The 21,799-nt window shown below is 33.2% G+C and overlaps 5 protein-coding genes across 7 annotated transcripts in view; 3 read left to right on the forward strand and 2 right to left on the reverse strand.

Moving 5' to 3' along the window:
• The first annotated feature begins 1,789 nt into the window (after nt 1–1,789).
• Nucleotides 1,790–3,740, forward strand: LOC118645806. Its single transcript, XM_036287515.1, has 3 exons — nt 1,790–1,952; nt 2,551–2,713; nt 2,962–3,740. The coding sequence occupies exons 1-3, from the start codon at nt 1,790–1,792 to the stop codon at nt 3,605–3,607; spliced, it is 972 nt and encodes a 323-aa protein (XP_036143408.1). The 3' UTR covers nt 3,608–3,740.
• A 2-nt stretch (nt 3,741–3,742) lies between these two features.
• Nucleotides 3,743–5,862, reverse strand: LOC118645645 (protein ALP1-like). Of its 2 annotated transcripts, XM_036287122.1 has the most exons (4): nt 5,595–5,862; nt 4,833–5,154; nt 4,486–4,733; nt 3,743–4,386 (listed from the first exon to the last, which is right to left on the reverse strand). In XM_036287122.1, the coding sequence occupies exons 2-4, from the start codon at nt 5,111–5,113 to the stop codon at nt 3,845–3,847; spliced, it is 1,071 nt and encodes a 356-aa protein (XP_036143015.1). In that variant the 5' UTR covers nt 5,114–5,154; nt 5,595–5,862; the 3' UTR covers nt 3,743–3,844. The 2 variants fall into 2 exon arrangements, with proteins under 2 accessions (XP_036143015.1, XP_036143014.1); XM_036287121.1 differs by having other exon boundaries at nt 3,743–4,733.
• A 1,851-nt stretch (nt 5,863–7,713) lies between these two features.
• Nucleotides 7,714–9,087, forward strand: LOC118645660. The gene is made up of 3 exons (XM_036287257.1): nt 7,714–7,762; nt 7,903–7,953; nt 8,288–9,087. Exons 2-3 carry the CDS (start codon nt 7,933–7,935, stop codon nt 8,651–8,653), a joined length of 387 nt encoding a protein of 128 aa, XP_036143150.1. The 5' UTR covers nt 7,714–7,762; nt 7,903–7,932; the 3' UTR covers nt 8,654–9,087.
• Nucleotides 9,088–9,883: 796 nt separating this feature from the next.
• Nucleotides 9,884–13,001, forward strand: LOC105836117 (BRCA1-associated protein). Of its 2 annotated transcripts, none has more exons than XM_012679940.3 (6): nt 9,884–10,190; nt 10,466–10,769; nt 11,067–11,256; nt 11,467–11,785; nt 12,019–12,437; nt 12,611–13,001. In XM_012679940.3, the coding sequence occupies exons 1-6, from the start codon at nt 10,112–10,114 to the stop codon at nt 12,980–12,982; spliced, it is 1,683 nt and encodes a 560-aa protein (XP_012535394.1). In that variant the 5' UTR covers nt 9,884–10,111; the 3' UTR covers nt 12,983–13,001. The 2 variants fall into 2 exon arrangements, with proteins under 2 accessions (XP_012535394.1, XP_012535393.1); XM_012679939.3 differs by having other exon boundaries at nt 9,886–10,190; nt 12,013–12,437.
• Nucleotides 13,002–13,255: 254 nt separating this feature from the next.
• LOC105836116 (chitin synthase chs-2) overlaps nt 13,256–21,799 on the reverse strand; it is a 59,610-nt gene continuing 51,066 nt past the window's right edge. The window contains exons 11-19 of the mRNA XM_012679938.3: nt 19,204–19,396; nt 18,977–19,131; nt 18,186–18,485; nt 16,438–16,667; nt 15,870–16,251; nt 15,589–15,765; nt 15,210–15,371; nt 14,748–14,967; nt 13,256–13,609 (exon numbers count right to left, since the gene is read on the reverse strand). Of these exons, the coding sequence (XP_012535392.1) occupies nt 13,380–13,609; nt 14,748–14,967; nt 15,210–15,371; nt 15,589–15,765; nt 15,870–16,251; nt 16,438–16,667; nt 18,186–18,485; nt 18,977–19,131; nt 19,204–19,396 (2,049 nt within the window). The 3' untranslated portion in view covers nt 13,256–13,379. The remainder of the gene's footprint in view (nt 13,610–14,747; nt 14,968–15,209; nt 15,372–15,588; nt 15,766–15,869; nt 16,252–16,437; nt 16,668–18,185; nt 18,486–18,976; nt 19,132–19,203; nt 19,397–21,799) is intronic.

A 21,799-nucleotide genomic window follows, 5' to 3' on the forward strand; every position in this document is an offset into this window, starting at 1 on the left:
CGTTAACGCGGTTCACCTGGCTGTTCCCAGTCAAATCTACTGCCTCGAGAGAGTCTATCAAGTGCCTCGACACAATCTTTAGTACCTTTGGTAGACCTCTGGAAGTGGTTTCTGATAGAGGCACTAGTTTCACGTCCGATGAATTCGCTTCGTACCTGAAAGAATTGAATATTAAGCACCGTAAGGTCGCTGTCGCGTCGCCTTGGGCCAATGGCCGAGTCGAGCGTATTAATCGTTTTCTTAAAACTTCTTTGGCAAAATTGATAGCCTCTCCCGATGAATGGGGAAGCCAGCTGAGCAAAGTGCAATATGTGATAAACAATACCGTGCATTCTGCAGTCAAGTCGACGCCCGCCCGCCTAATGTTCGGTTTTGACCAACGGAATCATACCGATTTGCATTTAACGCGACTCGCTAGGGCTTTGATCGAAAGCGATACACGACTGGAAATAGATCGTACGAATGACCGGCAAAAGGCGGCGGAGGCGACGGCTTCACTACAACATTATAATAAGAAATATATCGACCAAAAATTCTGAAAACCAAGTAATTATAAGCAAGGCGAATTTGTAGTTATAAGAGATACACGAACCAAACCTGGCCAAAGTGCTAAGCTTAAGTCGAATTACAGGGGGCCTTACGTAGTGGATAAAGTGCTCGGTTTCAACCGATACGTTATAAAGGACATACCAGGGTTTAATCACACACCGAGACCGCTAAACACTATTTTATCTTCGGATAAACTTAAAAAATGGACTGATCCAGCGTCTAACCAATAATTCCTGTGACAATTATAAATATATGTAATAGTTAACGCTTTCAAATTGAAGGCGCAGCCGCGGGACGCAGCTGAATAACAGAATGGCCGAGTTGTAAGGCCTGAAACCTGATGTAACCAAATTAACTAGACCCTAGGGTGACAGTTGGCATCTGAGCGTGGCGTGTGTGTTGTGGGTAGCGCCTTCATCCATTGGAGATGGCGCGTAGAGCGTACCGGAAGCGTCGGACACCGGAAATGGCGTAGCGTAGAGGGCGACCGCATGTGGCCGCCTCGAGGAGGAATCGGAGTAGCAGCAGTCGTAGTCGGAGTTCGATGTTAGCCAGTCGTGTCACTCTAGTGGTCCGTGTACCTGATTCAAATATATCACTAAGTATTATTCCTAGAAACGTTGTAGTTACTTTCCGGTCTCGCTTCCCTCGGTCCCGAATCTCCCGGCTTCCTGTACCACCCGTGGTTACTCCAAAGAAAAGACTTAAGGTGGAAGCACATAAAATTACAGGAGCCATAGGCAGAATGCAGGAGCCATAGCGCATGCGCTGTGATATTACTTTATCTGTCCATGGCAGAATGACAGATATCATAGCGCATGCGCTATGGTTTCTGGCATCCTGCCCATGGCTTCTGAATTTTCAATCTACATAAAAATACATAGCCATAGCCACGGGCATAACCAGGCATAACTCATCGTAGCCGGTAGCAGCCGATAGCCGGTCCTAAAGACAAATATTTCGCAAAGAAGGGATTTATATTGATTAACACGTAAGTATTCTCATTATTTAATTATCAACGTAATGAAAATACAAATTGACAATGACCGTATATATATATATATATATATATATATATATATATAATTATTAGTATGAATTGTCTCAGTTTTAATGTTTTGAGGTTAATTTGATTTTGTACACAAATTTCTAAAATTGTAATTTATTGCAAAATAAACGCATTTTCTTATAATTTTCGGTATGTTTTATGTTTTATGCTTTATTTATAGAATCGATTCTCATGGCGTACGATCACACGGATTACTGCCGTAATAGCATAAACATGTCCCAAAATGAAGAAAATGAAAACTATTCTGAAGTGATGTTGCAGGACGAAGATAGAAATTTTGATGATTTGTTAATAAATATTGTGAAAGAATATCCACATCTATATGATAGCAGCTGTAAAGATTATCGGGATGTAATAAAAAAAGAGAACTCTTGGATAGATTTCTAAAATTTTGGCCACGCTTCGTAAGTTTTATTTTTTAATGTTTAACAATATTAAAAATGAATTATTCAATTCATTAACATGCATTTGTACTGAAGCTAAATTCAATCAATTATTAAATTCGATTGTTAAATTGGTATATTTAACCAGGGAAAAGAGTAACACGTTATTCGTAAGGTCGTTCACTTGTAATGTCATTACCGTTACTTTTTTATAATAATCATTTGGTAACAACGTAACAATTTTTTATAACGCTAATGATGACACCATAATAGGAATGCTACTTTTAAAACTCATTATCGTTTTGCGTTATACTTAATGTAAAAAGTAACTTATTACTTTACTCGTTACGTAACGAATAAAATAACACATTACTTTTTTTATTGAATAATGAGTAACGGTAATAAGTTATTTTCAAAAAGTGAAATTCTCTGAGGTTACTATTAGCGTTATGAAAAATTGTAACTTTATTACCAAATGGTTATTATAAAAAGTGGTATAACGATGACGGTAACGACGTTATAAGTAACTGTATTGTACATATATTTTAGCGGATGTTTGCTGCACTCGGTGGACCCGTCTAAGAGAATCTTTCTCTAAAGAAAAGAAAAAAAGACAAAGTGAAACAACAAGTGGAAGTGGAGCTTCCAAAAGACGAGGATTTGTATACTTCGAGTCTATGAAATATATTGACAAATTTGTCAAAACTAAAAAGTAAGAATTTATTACATTCGATTCTGTGTTCTTATTAGCAAAATGGTATACAGTAGAACATTATAATTTTAAAGAAATTGAGATTTCACTGAAATTTATAATAGAATCAGAATTCATAATTTGTAGTAGATTTATTATATTTATATTCCAATTTTTCTTGATTATGTGTGTTTGTTAAGGAGAATTAATTGACCTGTTTTATTACACTTATTAATCCACAAATTTGATCAAATATGATATGGTTTCAGATCGATAACCAACATCAAGTTTCCCAAAAAATCTAATATTTTTGATTGTTCAAAAGACAAGAGTCTAAATAAAGAAATTTCAAATTGGGTGCAGCATGGCAAACAAACTCTGGAAAAAGAAAGAACTCCTTTGGAACAAATTGATGCAAATATATTTTCACCAATAAAAGAATGCGCAATACCGGAAACATCACCCACTACCAGTAATTTTGATAATGCGTCATGCGTATCTTCTCCTTCGACGACAGAAAGTAATACAAACGATTTCGAACATCAATTGTTGTCAGCTCGATCATCACCCGATACAAGTAATTCTACATTCCTTTCTCCAACAAGCGTAAAATCTACCTGCACTTTGAAAAAGCCGCCATATATGAAGGGTAAATTTAATCCTAATATATTAAATAAAAGAAACGCTAAAAATGCAGAATATGAAAACGATCATTTGGAAGCGTCTTTTATTAGCTTGAATCAAGCAGTTACAGATCATTTGAATTCCAAAAAAGATGGTGCACAAATGCAGAATGATCCAGACATTTCATTTTGCAATCTGATTATGGCGGAATTGAAACAACTGGATAATCATATAAAACAAGTCAAGAAACAAGAAATTATGCAAATTTTGTGGAGAAAAGAAAACTTATAAGCAAAGTGATTTTTGTGATAAAATAAATAATTTGCATTTATTCGTATATATAATACTCGTGTTTTAAGATTGTGTGATATTAAATTTACTAATAAAAAATATATGTACTAGTATATAATAATAATAATAATATTAAAGAAATTTTGTACTATTTATTTTATATTTACATAATAAATACATATTAGCATTACATTTTACAATATGACACGTGAGTAATCAATGATCAAATGTTTATGTTTAGATGATGTCTTGATTTTGTCCTCTTGTTACATAGTCATGCTGCCAATCGACCATTCCATTTGGAGTTATAAAATAATTGCAAAGAGAGTCTCTAATGTGCGTCGCAAATGCTGCACCATTTTCGTTATTTTCAATAATTTCATCATTGTTTTTAAATTGTATAACATTACCTTCTCTGTTTCTTAAGAAATTGTGCAAACATACAGTTGCCAAAATATATTTATTGATATTTTCAGGAGTCGCAGCAATCGGTCTGTTATAAATACTCCACTTTTTTACTAAAATTCCAAATGTATTTTCTATTATACGCCGGGCTCGCGAAAGTCTGTAATTAAATATATTCTTGCGTTCCCCCAAATACCGTCCAGAATATGGCCGCATCAAATGCTTTCCAATGGGAAATGCTTCGTCCCCAATAAAAAAATAAGGCACTTGTATATCGGTTCCGCTTAAGCAACTGGTTCCCTCTGGAATATCCAGCATCCCATTTTCCATATTCAAGTCGCTGTTTGCATAAATTCCTGCATCACTGTTCTTCCCTATTGATCCAATATCGACCAAAATAAATTGATAATTGTGATCACATATAGCCAAAAGTACGATGCTGTATCGTTTGTGATAATTAAAGTACAGCGTACCAGAATTGGGGGGGCATTGAGCATCGACATGTTTTCCATCAAGTGCCCCCAAGCAATGTGGAAAATTCCATAGTTTCCAAAAACCCTCAGCAATTTGTAAATATTCTTCTCTCGAAGGAGCTCGTAGATAGATAGGACCAAGAAGTCTTCCAAATATGTCACACGTCTCTTTAATTATTTTATGCACTGTTGATAAACCAACACGATAGGCAAAAGCAATTGCTGGAACTTTGTCTCCAATCAGAAATCTGTAACAATATTATAATCAGTATCAATATTATAATATTAATTGTCAAACGGCTTTTACACATACGTATTGTTAGACTACCAGTAATCCAAACATATACCGTAATGTCAAAGCAACTCTTTGCTCTGGTTCAAGTGCTCGTGGACTTCGTTTTATTAAGCTTGGATTGATAATGTCCATCAAGTGCTGGAATGTTGGCAGTGTCATACGTGTATACTTGTGGAACATTTGTTGATCTGTTTTTATCTCCTGAAAAAGATTGTAAAACGCTCCTTGCTGTCTTCTCCTTGTGTTAACTGGTCGTACCCAGATACGCCGACGGCGACGATGACGTTCACGGTTGATCCTATTTCTACGACGTTGCACCAAAAGTGCTCCCATGTTGACCAGAGCAATTAACAACAAATCGAAATCATCCAGTTCTGTGAAAAGATAATGTAATTCAATCCAATAAAGTCTTCTCGAATTAAAATCACATTCAGAATTGTATAAACTAATTGCAAAAATGTTAAAAAATGGCCAAACAGCGCAAACATCAAATATCAAAATAAGTGAAAAATATTCAATCATACATAAAAAATAATAAAGTATTATTCGAGAAAATTAACCAAATCAAGAGAATGTTTTAATAATAAATTTTTACACCTAAACTGTACATAAAATTTACTGAAAATTATGAAAAGACGCGTTTATTTTGCAATAAATTACAATTTCAGAAATTTGTGTACAATATCAAATTAACCTCAAAACATTATAAAACTGAGACAATTCATACTAATAATTATATGTATATATATATATATACGGTCATTGTCAGTTTGTATTTTCATTGCGTTGATAATTAAATAATGAGAATACTTACGTGTTAATCAATATAAATCCCTTCTTTGCAAAATATTTGTCTTTAGGACCGGCTACCGGCTACGATGAGTTATGCCTGGTTATGCCCGTGGCTATGGCTATGTATTTTTATGTAGATTGAAAATTCAGAAGCCATGGGCAGAATGCAGAAACCATAGCGCATGCGCTATGATATCTGTCATTCTGCCATGGACAGATAAAGTAATATCACAGCGCATGCGCTATGGCTCCTGCATTCTGCCTATGGCTCCTGTAATTTTATGTGCTTCCACCTTTACAAAACGGAATGCGTTTACAGTCAAACCAGCAACTGTTGATGCCATCATAAAAACCTAACTTTATACAATCTAATTATGGCAAATGTCAATGCAATTATAATTGCAGTGCAAGGTATTGTGAATGTTATTAATAGTGACAGTGACAGTTCATCAGACGATGAGGAAGAAATTCTAAATGTCTTAAACATGATTACTAAGCGTAGACCATTGGAATTAAGGCCACGCATAAAAAATTATATTGAAAATGTTATTGCTTTACTTTCGGATGAAGGATTCAAAGCACATTTTAGGTAGGAATTATAATAAAAAAATAGAATTTCTCTATTATTTCATTATTGAACAAAATATTGTGTGATATAATCATCGCGTGATTTTCAGAAACACTTCATAAATGTTATTGTCGCCATCAATAAGTTCGTATCGAACAGTTTCCATTGTTACAATTAATTTTTTAACAATCTCGTCAATTTTAATTATACACATTAATGTACGGCGGACGGCGGCCATATGCTTTACTGAATTTGCACTACCTCCGGACAATGTGTAAAATTAGCCGGAAGTCAGTAATTCCCTAGGGTCTATTTTTGTAGAATAGATAGTAATTTACAGTTGCTGACAGCACGCTGATGTAACGTCCCAGCGTCCGGAAAATTTTGTCCAAAAGTTTTCTCACGAAACTTGTCCAGATGCATGCGCGCTGAGTTACCTTACTCAGTAATACGTTTCTATGGCTCATTCTTACTTTCGTTTAAGTCGTCATTATATAATAATAATAATTCAAATATTAAGCACTTAATCGTACTTTAAAATTACGTACATATATATATAAAAATCATATATTACATATATGTATACTTTAAGTTATCTAGCATTATCTTAACTCTCTTATCGGTACGAACGCATAAGCAATCGGATCGTTTAAACTTCTAAATTCTTACTCTCGTATTGCTTATGGGTTCGTCGAGAATTAATTAACTGTAAGATAAATAAGAACCGGATATTTGTAAAGGCCCTTGCACGTGCACTGTCGGATGATTAAAGAAATGATATCTCGTCAACTGAATCCTCAAAGATTCAAACGGAACGGTTCTAAAACAAAATCTGCTATTATCAACACGACGGCGACAGGATGTCGCGCCTAAAGAAATACAATACGAAATTAATCCGCGTAATATCCGGACTGCGTGTCGGAAGATCAGGTGAACCATAGCTAGGCATTTAACATAAACAGTTCGTAAGATATATCCATTTCACGTTGGCGACGAAATGTCGCGCCCAAGAAATAATTAAGATTGATAAACCGGCGAGATATTTGGTAGTGAAAGCGATCCTAGCCGAAAAGTATCCCGGATCAAATGATCGACGAAATCCTAGACGAGATATCTCCGATAAACATCCGCACACGTGCAAACGGTTTCACGCGCCTTATCAGCGACCCCCGAAACTTGGTTCCCAACCGCCGAATCACTCCCACTCTTACCGACTCTTGCGCTTCGCGCGTGTTCCCTACTCCGGAGCGCTAGCGGCCGCTGAGCGCAGCGCCGATTTTGCTCGATCCCTTTGTCCGTGCCCTATTTAAATCCGCGCACAGACGCCGGATCATTCATTCAATTCATTCATTTCACTCAGTATTTTTTCGACACTCGTTCAGTACCAATTCAGCAATTAAGTCAGTCATTAGTTCTCGGTCACGCGTCACTCTTCAATCCTCAAGTTATCTGCAACCTCTCTCGTACTTCGCGATCAACTCATTATTAATTAAGTTAACCAGTGCGTGCTCCGACAGACTGCTACCTCCAACATATCTCTGGGACCATCTTCAACTGTCAAACCACATCAATCATTTAATTATTAGTGGACCAAACTATTGCTTCAAACCATATTATAACTCGTGAGTACTAATTAATTATTGTTTACTATCGCTCCCTAGAATATTTTCTGAAATTGAACTGTGCCATATTATAAAGAATCCTTTCGATAAGGATTAATTGTCGACTTCATTTTCCAAATAATTATAAACAACTCCTCTAGGTACAACCCTCTCCCCTCCCTTGTGCCGCGATGAATTCCACAACACCTAAAGTGAGTAGACTCAGTGATTAAAACAATCGTCGGTGAAATTAGAAAAGCCGGTATATTCGTGCTCAACGAAACTGTAGATTCCGCTAGCGAGCGTTCCATCGCTTGCCAGCGATATAAGAACAAAACCGTAGATTCCGCTAGCGAGCGTTCTATCGCTTGCCAGCGATATAAGAACAAAACCGTAGATTCCGCTAGCGAGCGTTCTATCGCTTGCCAGCGATATAAGTTAGTTAATCATTCACAAGCACGAATATACTCGACGGCCCTAATTTCCCTTGACGCAGAAAGATGCTTAACTAAGCGTTCACTCGCTTAACCAAGCGTTTATTTGTAGACCATCAAGAAAAATCGCCACCGCGCTGGGAAAAGGAAAAGAGCAAAAATCCTCAAGGCTCAACAAAAAGCCCTAGAGCGGGCTTTCGAGGAGATTGAAAATTTCGTGGGTTACCCGCTGGAACACACCCCCCTTCCTCCTCCAGTCACAGACGCTCCGCCAGGAAGAGCGATCTCTTCCTTTGATCTGTTCCAAGAAGACACCGTCCCTTTGGAAAACTATAACCAGTTAACGTCTAACGCGCCCGAAATAATCACGCTTAGCGATTCCGATCACGATTCTCCGGAGTTGGAACCTTTAGATCCAACTGCGGAATACCATAGCGATGCAGTAGCGCAGATTATTATATTTCCGCCAGAGAATTAAATAATACATGTAATAATCCTATACGTTGTTTTATTAATAAATATATACATATATATATATATCCAGATTCATTAATCTTAACTACATCAAGGTCATACTAACCAAATCCTACAAGGTTTTCCATCGGCAACAAGCTCTCGCCATACCCGGGTAGAGTTCGTGTAAGCGGGCTGCCCGAAATTTGAAAGGAGAGCTCCCGCGTCGGTCAGGCGACCGAGGCGTCGCGACGCACACATTGAGAAGAAATATCCCTAGACCCGGACGTTACACTGAAAACGATTTCGGAACGAAAAAACAGTACTGTCAGTACTGGCAGTAGATTTCGGAACGCACCCATAATATAAAACATTATGCTAGTTACTTGCTAGTTTGAAGAAAAATGGCGGACGTAAGAATACCTACTTTTTTAGTGCTCTATAAGAACTGACTATTAATCTGTTCTTTCTAGCTGCACTGTTGCACCGGTGCAATAAGTTAAAGTAATGGGGCTCGATTCTTGAATTCATTCGCAAGAAAACGTATGCGCAAATACCCGCTCTAACAGAAAAGTTGCAAGTTTATTGGTTAAAAGCCATACGATAGCCAATAAATTTTCAACTTTTCTGTAAGAACAGATGGTCTGTTCTTTCTAGCTGCACTGTTGCACTGGTGCAATAAGTTAGAATGAGAAAAAATATACTTGTCTTACTTTAACTTATTGCACCGGTGCAACAGTGCAGCTAGAAAGAACAGACCAAGAATTTGCGAATACGTTTCTCTTGCAAATGAATTCAAGAATCGAGCCCCTGTTCCCACACGAAAAAAGACAGAATATATCCACCTCTCTGTCGATTCTCCCCGCGCGCGTCGCGATGCACCAAGGCCCCTCTACAAGCTCTATGGCTTAGTTTACATCGTGCATTTGATACGCGTATCAGGTACCATATTCGTATCAAATTCGTACTAAATATTTAGTACGCACGATGTAAACGCTGCCGGATCAATTTGGTACGAGCGTATCAAGTAGGAGTATCGTACTAAACTGATACGCGTACCAAGTGATACAAATGTCGATGTAAACGCATAAAACGCATTTTAGAGAGAATTTAACAATTGAGCATAACCTCAGTGCTAAAATCTAAAAACCGGTGTGAAAATGTCTTAGTAGGAGACATCAACATGAATTAAATTTGTATTATATTTTTTACAGTACATGTTAGTACATTCGATGTAAACGCGCCCGTACTAAGGCTTTGGTGCGCACCAAACTTAATACGCGTACTAAGGTTTTGACGATGTAAACTAAGCCTATGCGTACAACAAACATTACAAATAAGAAGAAGAAGAAGGCTTAAGTAGATTAATCTTTCCGAATTTTGTTGAATCTTTTTTGTATGAGCATACATACCGAACTGATATGGCGACTCGATAAATGAAAAGAAATGTTTATCATAATATGTCGTAATTTAATTATGTGGTATGAATTCATCCGCTGTTTTGGTATCTCTATGCGTTATTCGCATCGAGATTTGTGATTCAGAATCAGAAGAGACTGGTGGTGAGCATAAACTCTTATTTATATATCTCGTTTGCCTAATACTATTATAATCATTTGTCATTAAATAAAGTTTAATATTTCTGTGATTGCACTCTATATAAACTAAAATATTTTTTATAGGATACGATTTAGAACGTCTATTATTTTTTAATTATTTAGTTCTTATTTTTAGAAAAATCAACTATACTCTAATCTCTTTCACATTCTACTCGTACAAATTGATAACAATTAATCGATTAGAACTATAATAATTATAAATATTAACAAATATATAGGTACCATGGCTGCAAAGAAGACGAGAGGTTGCAGAGAACCAAGGGATATCAATGTTGAGACTTATACAAACGTAGCAGAAACTACATCCCTGTTATTATCAAGCCAAAGCACAAGCAAATCACATTCGTTCTCGAGAACTAATTCCGAAGAGACATTATTTGCGAATTCTAATCACGTTGCAAATTCTGGTCCAAAAGAAATAACTGGTGCTGCTGCTTGTACGTCACCTGATCAAATCAATTTTATCTCTGGAAATCCTTTTGTTGAAGTTACCAAAGGAATCCTCCATCTTTTCAAGGAAGAGTAAGTCAACATTTCTTTTTTTTTACTAATTTTTTATTATATTAAAAAAAATTTTCGTTAATATTAGTTGAAGCTTACTTAATCAGAAATCTAATTTAGAGCTTTGTTATAAAGATATAAGATTATGCTACATTGAAAAATGTTGCAATAATTGCTAATAAAATAAAATATAACATATTTTTTTTGGTCATTTTGTGGAAAAGAAAGTTGACAAATGAGACACTTTTGTTTATAATGATTGACAGTTTAAAAATACCATATTAATTATTCCTGTAAATGATTTGACTTTGATTATAGTGAATTGACTGAAATGCATTGTGCTGCGGATCGCAGTCATACTATCTGTATTCTATCGGTACCTGCAACAATGACTTGCCATGATCTTTTAACTTTCACAGCAGCTTGTCATCAAGATATACAACACTTTCGAATTCTCAGAGACGGCAGTCCAAATCAGTACATGGCTCTGATCACCTTTAGATCATCGGTGAGCAAACAAATGTTTGAGGGATAGTTTAAGAAAAAATTTTTGCTTTTGATAAATTTTGATAAATGGCAAATGATTTTACACATATAAATTTATAGAACTTTTATATATTAAATATTTGAATTAATAAAAATGGTTTTGCTAGTACAAAGAATTTTAATTGAAGACATGTTATTCAAAGCAATACTTATATCCTAGCATATATTTTAGAGCGCAGCAAGCGAATTCTATGAAACTTTCAATGGTGCTCCCTACAACTCTTTAGAGCCAGACATAGTTTGTCATATGGTATTTGTATCTCGAGTCGAAGTAGGGGACAATGGAATGCCCTTAAGCGGACATACAGAGCTGCCATCATGTCCTGTTTGTCTCGAAAGAATGGACGAGAGTGTGGATGGAATTCTAACGATACTGTGCAATCATACTTTCCATTCTAGCTGTCTCGTCAAATGGGGTGACACATCCTGTCCGATCTGTCGATACGCCCAAACGCCAGAGCCACTAGCAGATAGTCGTTGCATGGAATGTGGTATGTGTTGGTTAAATTGTTTAAAAAAAATTGAAATATTTGAAACTTGCATATAATTTAACGAATGATCAATAAATAAAGATACAACTGTTGAAAAGAAATTGTAGGAAATGTTTGATTAAATTCCACCATTGATCTCCTCACATCCTTTTTGTGGTTTTTCTCAAAAATGAGATGGTTCCAAAATCTTGTATCTCTTTCAATATGCTTTATATAAATTTCTTCAGTTGCAGATACCAGCAACGATGCATTATGGATTTGTTTGATTTGTGGTCACGTGGGCTGCTCGCGCTATCATCATGGTCATGCATTTGAACACTATCGAGACACACATCATTGCTATGCAATGCAATTGGGCAATAATCGCGTTTGGGATTACGTAGGTGACAATTTTGTGCATCGGCTATTACAGGACAAAGATGGTAAAATGGTAGAAGGTGGTTGCTCGGCAGTTAAGAATGAAGGTGCCGCTGTTGAAGATAAGGTAGATTCGGTACAATTAGAATTCACGTATTTGCTAACATCACAATTGGAAACACAACGACAATATTATGAAGAGAGACTTAGTCGTGCAGAACAACGTTGCATAGGAGAGATTACCGAGTTGAGGAATAAATTGGAGCAAGTGATTGAGGAAAACTCACAGTTTAAGGTACATAATTCTCTAAAGAGATGGTAAAATAAACATCCTATCTTTTTTTCTTTTATCTTTATTCCTCTCTGCCAACTCTAATTTCTTTTTATGCTTTCTCATTTCTCTTCTCTATATTTTTCTTAATTATATTCCTAATATTATTAATAAGGAAATGTTTTTTATTTTATTAGAAACAATTTGCGATGCTCAATCGCGACAAGCAGACACTGGATAAACGTCTGCAGCATTCTACCAATAAATTGGCACAAATACAAGCGGAATTGACAGAGGAAAAAGATCTGCGAAAAGCTCTGCAATCGAACCAGACTTCATGGCAGGCAAAATGCAAAAAACTGCAAGATGAATTGTCTACCAAAGAAGCAGAGATCACCAACTTGAAGGAGCAAAATCGAGATCTCATGTTTTTTCTTGATGCTCAAAAACAAATTGACGAGTCTGCCGATCGAGATGAGATTGCCACTGGTCGTATTGTTATTCCTCTTAGCCCTAAAGATAGGAAATCGTCTGGATCTCGGGGACATAAAAATAAAAAAAAGCATTAATTTCAAAGCTCGTTAAACATTTAGCTTTGTAATTTTTTGTGACCTATTTACATCCAAACTTTTTCCATCCAAATCGCGCTTGAAAATTCTTTATCAATACGAGAGAGAAAATGTAAAACGCAATATTAAGAATGGTTATAATAGAGAAAAAAGAATTTTAAAAGAAATCACATATATTAAAGTTAACTTTTACAGTGTATATATGAGGAAGGAATAATCTATTTCGCTACAAATTTATCAAGTTATTTGCTTTGATTTGCTGACCCATGTATAAAAGTTTAAAAAGTTAAGACTTCTTTTATTTGGTGCATCTTTATGACATTATCAAAACAAAAAATGATACAAATTTTTTTCTTATATTATTTCAAAATGAGTTAGTATTATATATTTATAATTTTCATATACTCTCATCCCGCTTAAATGTTGGATTATCATATTGAAATTGATTCGATTGTCCTGGTTGAAAAGTGTGACCGTTCAAAGATCTTAAATTGTCAGCATCATCGTAAATATCATACGATTTTTTAGTCTGTGTCCTCCTTTTTGTTGCTAAAATTGTTGATCGCCTCCGCTCAAAGGCGTTAAACGCACTTTTTGGCATTTGTGAGGACATGCGCTGTGATAAACCTGCAAGATAGACGAAATAAAAATATCTAATGTGATGCATAATTAGTGCATTGCACCGACTTAAAAATGTGCGCACGTGCATGTGAAAATGTGTTGCATAATTTAAGATATAGAAATATTCGCTATTTAGCTCGAAGAAACAGTTCTAATACGATACCTCGGGATATGGTAATTGATTCCATAAATGTATCCAAAAACTATTCTACTATATGTACATTAAATTGCATTATTTTTCATCAACCACGTATTAAACATATGAACGCTAGCTTGATTAATGCCAAATATAAGTTGAAGTTTGAAATATTTTATGAACGTGTTTATGGGTTTTTATGTAGATCACATTGTTTGTTTTCGTACATTATTTTCATATTACAAGTGGATTGTCAGTATTCAAATGCGCCATTTTTATTTGTGTATTTAAAATGTAATTTAAAAAACACATTAGTGTGATAAAAAAATAAACTTGATAATAAATACTTAATAAAAAACGTCAATTATTAACTATAATAATAAATAATCATGTTTTCGTCCTTAACTTAATTTGTCGGAGGAAAGCGGTGAAAATAGTTGAAATAAAGTTGAAACATGTTGTGACGAAAACTAAGCATCACATTTTGCTGATATCCAATATATTCAAATTTTCAGCCTTTATTTTTTTCTTTGTTTATACTTTTGACATTTTGTTGTCTTTCATTTATCAATAACTCTATATTTATTTAAACATTAAAAGCAGTTACACTATCTCTTTTAAAAAACAAGCATAAGAAAGAAACGATAATTAAATTTTGAATTATACGACCTGCTTTATAGAAGCTCTTAGAAGCACCAAATCGAAATAATAGTGTTATGTTCGTTTAGTTGCTAATTCGCGATATTCAATATGCAGTCGATTCGATTTCCGTATTTTTAATTAAATATTTTTCTTTTTGTTTCTCCCCTTTTTGTAATATTATTCCACGATTCCATTTCACGTTTAATAATTAAATCCGTATAAAATAAAAATGTTATATACAATAGAAAATGTATATATGGAATTTTAAATCTTTAGAATTCTTATTCTAAAGTATAACTTGGATTTTAGATCTTCATTAATATGCTAATATATAAAATATAAAAATTTCAAATAATTAAGTTATACCTGAATTCGGATCACGAAGCTTTCGTCGAAACAGTTTTTCAAAGTTGCTCAATATCTTCGATCTTCTGGAATTTTCCGTTAAGTCGTGGGTATATCGTTTATTAGGAGAAATCACGGTACTTCGTCTAAATTCGAATATCATGTCGTCTTCCGCCATACGTTGAAGAATCTCTGCTATCTTATCAGCATGCTTTTCAAAAATGTCTTCCGAAGAAGTCATCTGGAAAAAAAACAATAGAGAAAGAAACTATGAAATACTAATTGTAGAAAGAAAATGTTTTGAAAATCTCTCTCATTCTCTTAAAATAAACTTTTTTATATTTGCAGAAAATTTTCAAAATAAATATGTATATAAAATATACAGAAAATCATAAAAAATGTACATTATCTTTCACATGTATTTGCGAAATAATTAAGAAAAGTTTTATTATTGATGAATGTTCTTTTTTCTTTTAATATTACCTTTGTACAAAAAGGAAGTTTTGTATTAGCGAGTACATGAGACAATGTACCGAATCGATGTACTAACATAGCACAGAATTGAATACCTAAAATGCTGATAAATGCGGCGATAAAGAGACATCCTATCGGTTCGAGTCTTAAATATTCTTTTGTTAAATGTACCTATACAAAATTAATATATAATTTTAACTTTTCAATCTTGCAATTTTTACAGTTGTATAATAATTTTATTGAATACTAAAATTAAGCAAATTTTTAAAAATAAATTGAATTGTTTGAATTGTAACGCTATTAATTAAATATCATCATTATCGTTATCGTCACTATTATTATTATTATTATACTTACGTATTTTTATTATCCTTATTCAAATATTTACCTCAAATTTTTTTGAATCGTATGTAACATTGTATTTCATTCCAAGCGGCCATTGCAAATGCAATGTACCTTTATTTAATTGCATAAGGAACACAATTAGTACAAACAAAGCATTTAGCATAAAGAATTTTGATAAATATGCATCACGACAGTTCATCAATTCTTGAGTTATTTTGTTCTAAAAAGAATATATAAAATTATATAAATTATTATAAAAATTAAGGAAAGTGTACGCGCCTATCTTTCTTCCTTTTTTGCAAAATAAAGATAAATTTAACTCACTTGACTTTCTTCATCACTTTCAATGGGTCGTAAGTATTTCCCAATCAGATCTTTCCAAAATTCCTCCTCCTCATTCGATAGAAAATCTACTACGCCTCTCCGCAATCTTTCGTCCTGAAGCCAGTAAGGGCTAATGAGGAAACTAGACTGATCTTGACTTGAGGTTGCTGATACTTGTGTTGAAACATCACTTTCGTCGTCATCGACATCTTTATAAATAGCACTTTCCTGATTACTTTTATCGGTTATATGTTGTAACTCGATTCCTTCGTGCATTTCTTCTTCTTCTGTCTCTTCTATCGGAAAATATGATCTTGGGTATACATTAGTATTAGAAGTTGATTGGGCAACATTGTTAGTCTTCATGTTTACGACATGTAATCTGTAATTATCAATAATTGTATCTGTGTTGTTGTCAAATACAGATCTTAGAAATAAAATAAACAATTATATTTAAATATAATTAAAGCTCCCGTGGTAATATAAAATGAAAACAAATATTAATAAAAATAAACATTTTTCGATGATTGAGTTTCATAATTGTCTATAAATAATAAATTCACCAAACCTGTCTAATAAGTTCAGACGTTTATTTATCTGTTGTAGGGATTCATTAATTTCATTCAATCGCTTCTCTTCATAACTAATTCCAGAATGAATGCAGCAGACACATTTGAAAAAATTCCCCAAAGAAAAATCCATAGTACCTTTTTCGATCTTGTCTTGCTTATTTCTTTTTCCTATCATAAAGCCAGATAGATCGTTGATTGCTGCGGATCTCTGCTCATCTTGAGGAGTCTTTATTTAGTTTCAATTATATGCGTTATTTTCCATTTATTTCATTATATTCCATGCATGCGTGCATAAAAAAGCAAAACAATAAAGAATTAAATAATCTATCAACTATTTTTTACATTTAGAATATCTTTGCATCTATTCTATAAACTGCTGACAAAGAAATACAACCAACAAGAGTTTTCTTTCGATTTTAATAAACGTTAACTGTGTTAAAATACAGACATAAAAATAAGAGACATGTATTTTTTTACAAGTATTTTCTCGCACGTTAAGGGGATACTAAACTGCTCTGTTTTATCACTAATTTTTTGGACACGGAAATCTTTTTATTGATTGCATGGAATTGAAAATTCTTCTCCAAAATTAAAGTACAGATAGTAACGCGGTGCGCTGCGATCAATTTCATACGAAAAGCGAAAAAAAGTTAGAAAATTATAGTTTTGTTATCCAGTTCTGTAGTCGACTCGTGAAAACATTTGCTGCGTATAAAAGTTTTAGACTTTGTACGTATAAAATAAGCATGAGGCGCACTCGGCATTTTAACAAAGAACAATACTGTGCTTTTAGAATAAGCCTAGGAACCTTAGAAAAAAAGTTTTCCGTGTTTAAAGAGATCCTATCTGTTTTATCGACAAAATTGTACAATTTGTTCTAAAATCCTTCTCCACAATTAAAGTATAGACGATAACAGTGTGCGGAATACATTAACTTTAATTCTGAAAAAGGATTTTTAAATCTATAAAAGAAATACATACAAAATTTTGTTAATGACGTGCCTAAATGACTCTACATTATGACTCTTAAGCGGATGCTGGACTGCCTCTCAAACTTGATCGAGGTCGATAATGTAGAGTCATTCGTGCACATTATTAATGAGATTTCGTATATATTTCTTTTATAGATTTAAAAATTCTTTTCCAGAATTAAAATACACGTATTAATATTAATCTGTGAATTAAACTAGTGCTCTGTTTCTATCCTCGAACCGCCTCGTACCGATTCCTCACTCACACATATATACGAAATTTTCTCTGAGGCTTTTTTCTTATACCAAAGCTTCTAGCTCATTTCTGCAAGCATTTTATTATTCTTTCATATAAAGATTAGTGCGTACTAGTTATTTGTACTTACAAAGTTTTTAAAACTTATGTGTTGCAAATGAAAGATACGAGACGACTGCACAAAAGTATAATTTACTAACATTTTTTGTTTTTTACATGAAATTATAGGGAGGCACTATTTTTTATTGTCTATACTTTAATTCTAGAGAAGGATTTTTAATTCTATAAAATCAGTAAAAAAATAGGCCTAATTAAAAATAATAACGTTCAATCGGTAAAACAGACGACTCCAGCATTCCCTTAAGAGGTAAAATACCTCTTTGAAGAAAATATTATTTTTTCTTCGATCTAAATATCGTTTTAATTTTTATTGCAAGAAATTTTTTAGATTTTTATTTAAAAAATTTTTATGTTGCGTTTCCTTGCGAATTAAATTAAGATTAGACAACAGCCTTACGACATTTGGTCTCTTCGAATCACGCGTGCCCCATGTAACGTTATGCACGTTAAAGACAGAGAAGATGATTAATAACATGTACATGGATGGCACAGTAATGTAATAAATAACACCACATAATAGACAAGTCGCTTCCTGAGGATGTAATAGACCAGCTATTGTCATTTGACACGCAACAATGAAGAAGAGAAGACTGCTGGGTGCGAGCCATCCATCTTCGGCGATTTGCAGCATAATTCCTACTAGGACGACTATCATCACTAGACCATATATAGCGCTGATAATCTCAGCTACTATTAACTGCAAATCGATGCCAATAATGCATTATTGTTAGGGATACGTATAATGTGCTGTTCCATACAATGTAATTATTCATTTAATATAAATCATCAATATTCATTTAGCATACATAATTGTAGAAAGTGTCTTTAAAGTCATAAAATTTTATGGTTTTAGCTACATTTTCTTATTCCCTGTCTCTCCCTCCCCCCTTCTCTCTCTCTCTCTCTCTTTCTCTCTCTCTCTCTCTCTCTCTCTCTCTCTCTTTCCACACACACACACACACACACTGTTTCATAAAATAAATAAAATCCATATGTAGCAAGCAATTTCTTACCTAAAATCTAATCATAAAAATAAGTGAGTTATAAAAATAAATTAATGGAAGTTCAATTTGCGAAGCTATTTATCTCTCATCTGATTAATTAGAATTAATTTTTTATAATTGATTCATCAATTCACTTATAAATTTTTCCCCTTTCAAATTTCTACCACTTTTTCTAGTTTAATACCTGCATACGTTCTTTGCAAGTAAAACATACTGCAACGAACACTCCAATTGGGATTAAATTGTACCAGAAACTAGTCCAATTGTCAATATGAAATGCGGCAACAAATGCACCAACCAGCATCAAAAATATTGTACCTGGTCCCAGAATTGTACTTCCTTCAATAAATAATTTTTTATAATTTTATTTTTAAATTATTATTATTATATTGTTACACTAGATATACATACCCATTAGAATCCATTGATAAGCAATATACAGCCACGAGATATCGTTATTCACTTTCCTTGTCTCTTTAGCAGTCATCAACAAGTCGAAAATATTTGCGATAGTGGACGGTATCCATCTGCGTCGTTGTATATAAAAATCTTTAAAAAGTTCTGGTGCGTGTGTATATGCATCACTCGCTGCTGAGTATTCGACCTGATAGAAATAAAATAATCTTAGAATTATGTGACTGTATGTGTTATGTTTTTGTACTACATATATATATGGATCACATTCAATCTGCTTTTGTCAAATTTACTTAGACATTTTTATTATATAACATAATATTGATAAAAATATTCTACAAAATTCTTTTTTTTTAGAATAACCCTTAAACTTCATGATTATAGCATTAAAATTCTAATTTGTTTGTTAAATTACAAAATACAATTCAAAAATCGCATTAACGCATTCTTTGAAATTTTTTCAGATTATGTTTCAGTCTCATACAAATGGTTTTAAAACGTGCAAGGAAGAAACTCTTTTAAATATAATTCAATCAATTTAAGTACTCTAAATTTTTACTTAGTCAGAAAAAAATGATAATGTAATAAATAAAAAAAACTTTATTGCAAGAAAAATAAGACAAATATATTGTGTGTTTAAAAAATAAAAATAATTATCCGGAACCACAAACTGACAAGTTATTTCGATTCAATTCACGGTTCTCCCAAAAATTAAACGTTCTGCTATGCATCTAATATTTAATTTGATATTGATTTAATATATTAAGCTGCATTAATGTTAAATACCTCTCAATTGAGAAACTAAAATTTAAAAAATATCTGCCCACATAGAAATTGGCATCCAGTGGATGTCCAATGGACGTCCATTAAACCTCCATAGATGATCCATGGGACGTCTTTGTCCATGATGGAAGTCAGATGGACGTCCATTAGAGATATAGTAAACTTAGCTCCATTGGAGGTTTCCCAGGTAGCAAGATGTCGTCTAATTGACGGCATTTTTTGGTAATTTTATGACGAACCATACGTCATAATGTCCCAGGTAGCAAGGTGACGTTAATACGACATCAATAATTCGTCATTTAAGGTCGCAGACGTCAAGTTACCAAATTAAGACGTAATAGTAACGTCATTTTTTGACCTATTAATTACGTCAGTCATTTATCCATCCTACAACGTATTTCCGACGTCATCCCAGGGAGAAACGCGAGATCGGATAGACATCGAGCATACGTCTATCAGACGCATCTAAGCTAGATCGATAGACGCATCTAGATAGACGTCGAAGTGACCTTTTTCAGACGCGTATAATAGACGTTCTGTGTAACCTTATTATAGATGTTTAATAGACGTTCTGCGTAACAGTATTATAGACGTATAATAGATTTACCTCTACACGAAGAGAATTTTTTCTTAGAATTTACCCTCAAAATCAGTGGTAGTCGTGGGACAACACGGACTTCGAAGAGTTTTACTATACTTTTAGTAAAATTTGATAAAATTTTACTGAAATTTAACCAAAACATTTTACATTATAGAATAGTTTAGTTAAATTTTACTAAAATTTTACTAAATTTCACTAAAAATATAGTAAAATTCTTCGAAGTCCGTGTTCCACAACTACCATAATTTTGAAGGTAAATTCTAAGAGAAAATTTTCTCCGTGTATAGTAAAAAACCAATTTATATATTCATTAATAAATAATACTAATTTCTAATACACTTTTTTTATTTCTTTAAATACAAACACTATTTTTTCTTTTATATATTTATGATAAATCTTTACGATCTGTCAAATCTAAGACCACAAAAATATTTATAAAATATTTATATAAATATTTATAAAATAGTATTCAAACGAATATTATAAATATTTTGTAAATATTTTATAAATATTGTGTGCTGTCTGGGAATGAAATCTTTACGATCTGTCAAATCTAAGACCACAAAAATATTTATAAAATATTTAGATAAATATTTATGAAATAATATTCAAATAAGTATTTTGTAAATATTTTATAAATACAGTGTGCTATCTGGCAATAAACAAAATCGCATTAATTATTTAAAAAGTAATGCGACATCTCTTCAAAATTATTATCATTCACTTAGACGTCTATTAGATGTTTATTAGATGTCGAGAAATGACTTGCAGCTTAAAATAATTTTTTATTAATAATTTATTATTATTGTATAAAGACTGTTATTGTAAGGTTTTAAAAACAAACACAATAACACCAAATCACGTTACATCTAAATTAGATATTTCTAGACGTTATTTTAGATGTAGATGGCTCCGACGTTTAATAGACGTTTATCTGATCTTTCATTTCTCCTTGGGATATTCTTGACTAATTAATAACGTCAGTTAATTGATCATTTTACAACGTATTAATAAGGTTTTATTAGTGACTAATTACTGACGTTAACTATAATTCTTTGTAATAATTGACGATTTGACCTCAAATGACGAATTATTGAGGTCTAGTGGACGACACCTTGCTACCTATAACTATTAATCATTATTTAAAGATTGGTTAATAAACAACATTATTAAAATTAATACAATATTTTATATAATTAATACTATCAA

This window comes from Monomorium pharaonis, chromosome 5 (assembly GCF_013373865.1).
Source record: "Monomorium pharaonis isolate MP-MQ-018 chromosome 5, ASM1337386v2, whole genome shotgun sequence".
In the NCBI taxonomy this organism is placed as follows: domain Eukaryota; kingdom Metazoa; phylum Arthropoda; class Insecta; order Hymenoptera; family Formicidae; genus Monomorium; species Monomorium pharaonis.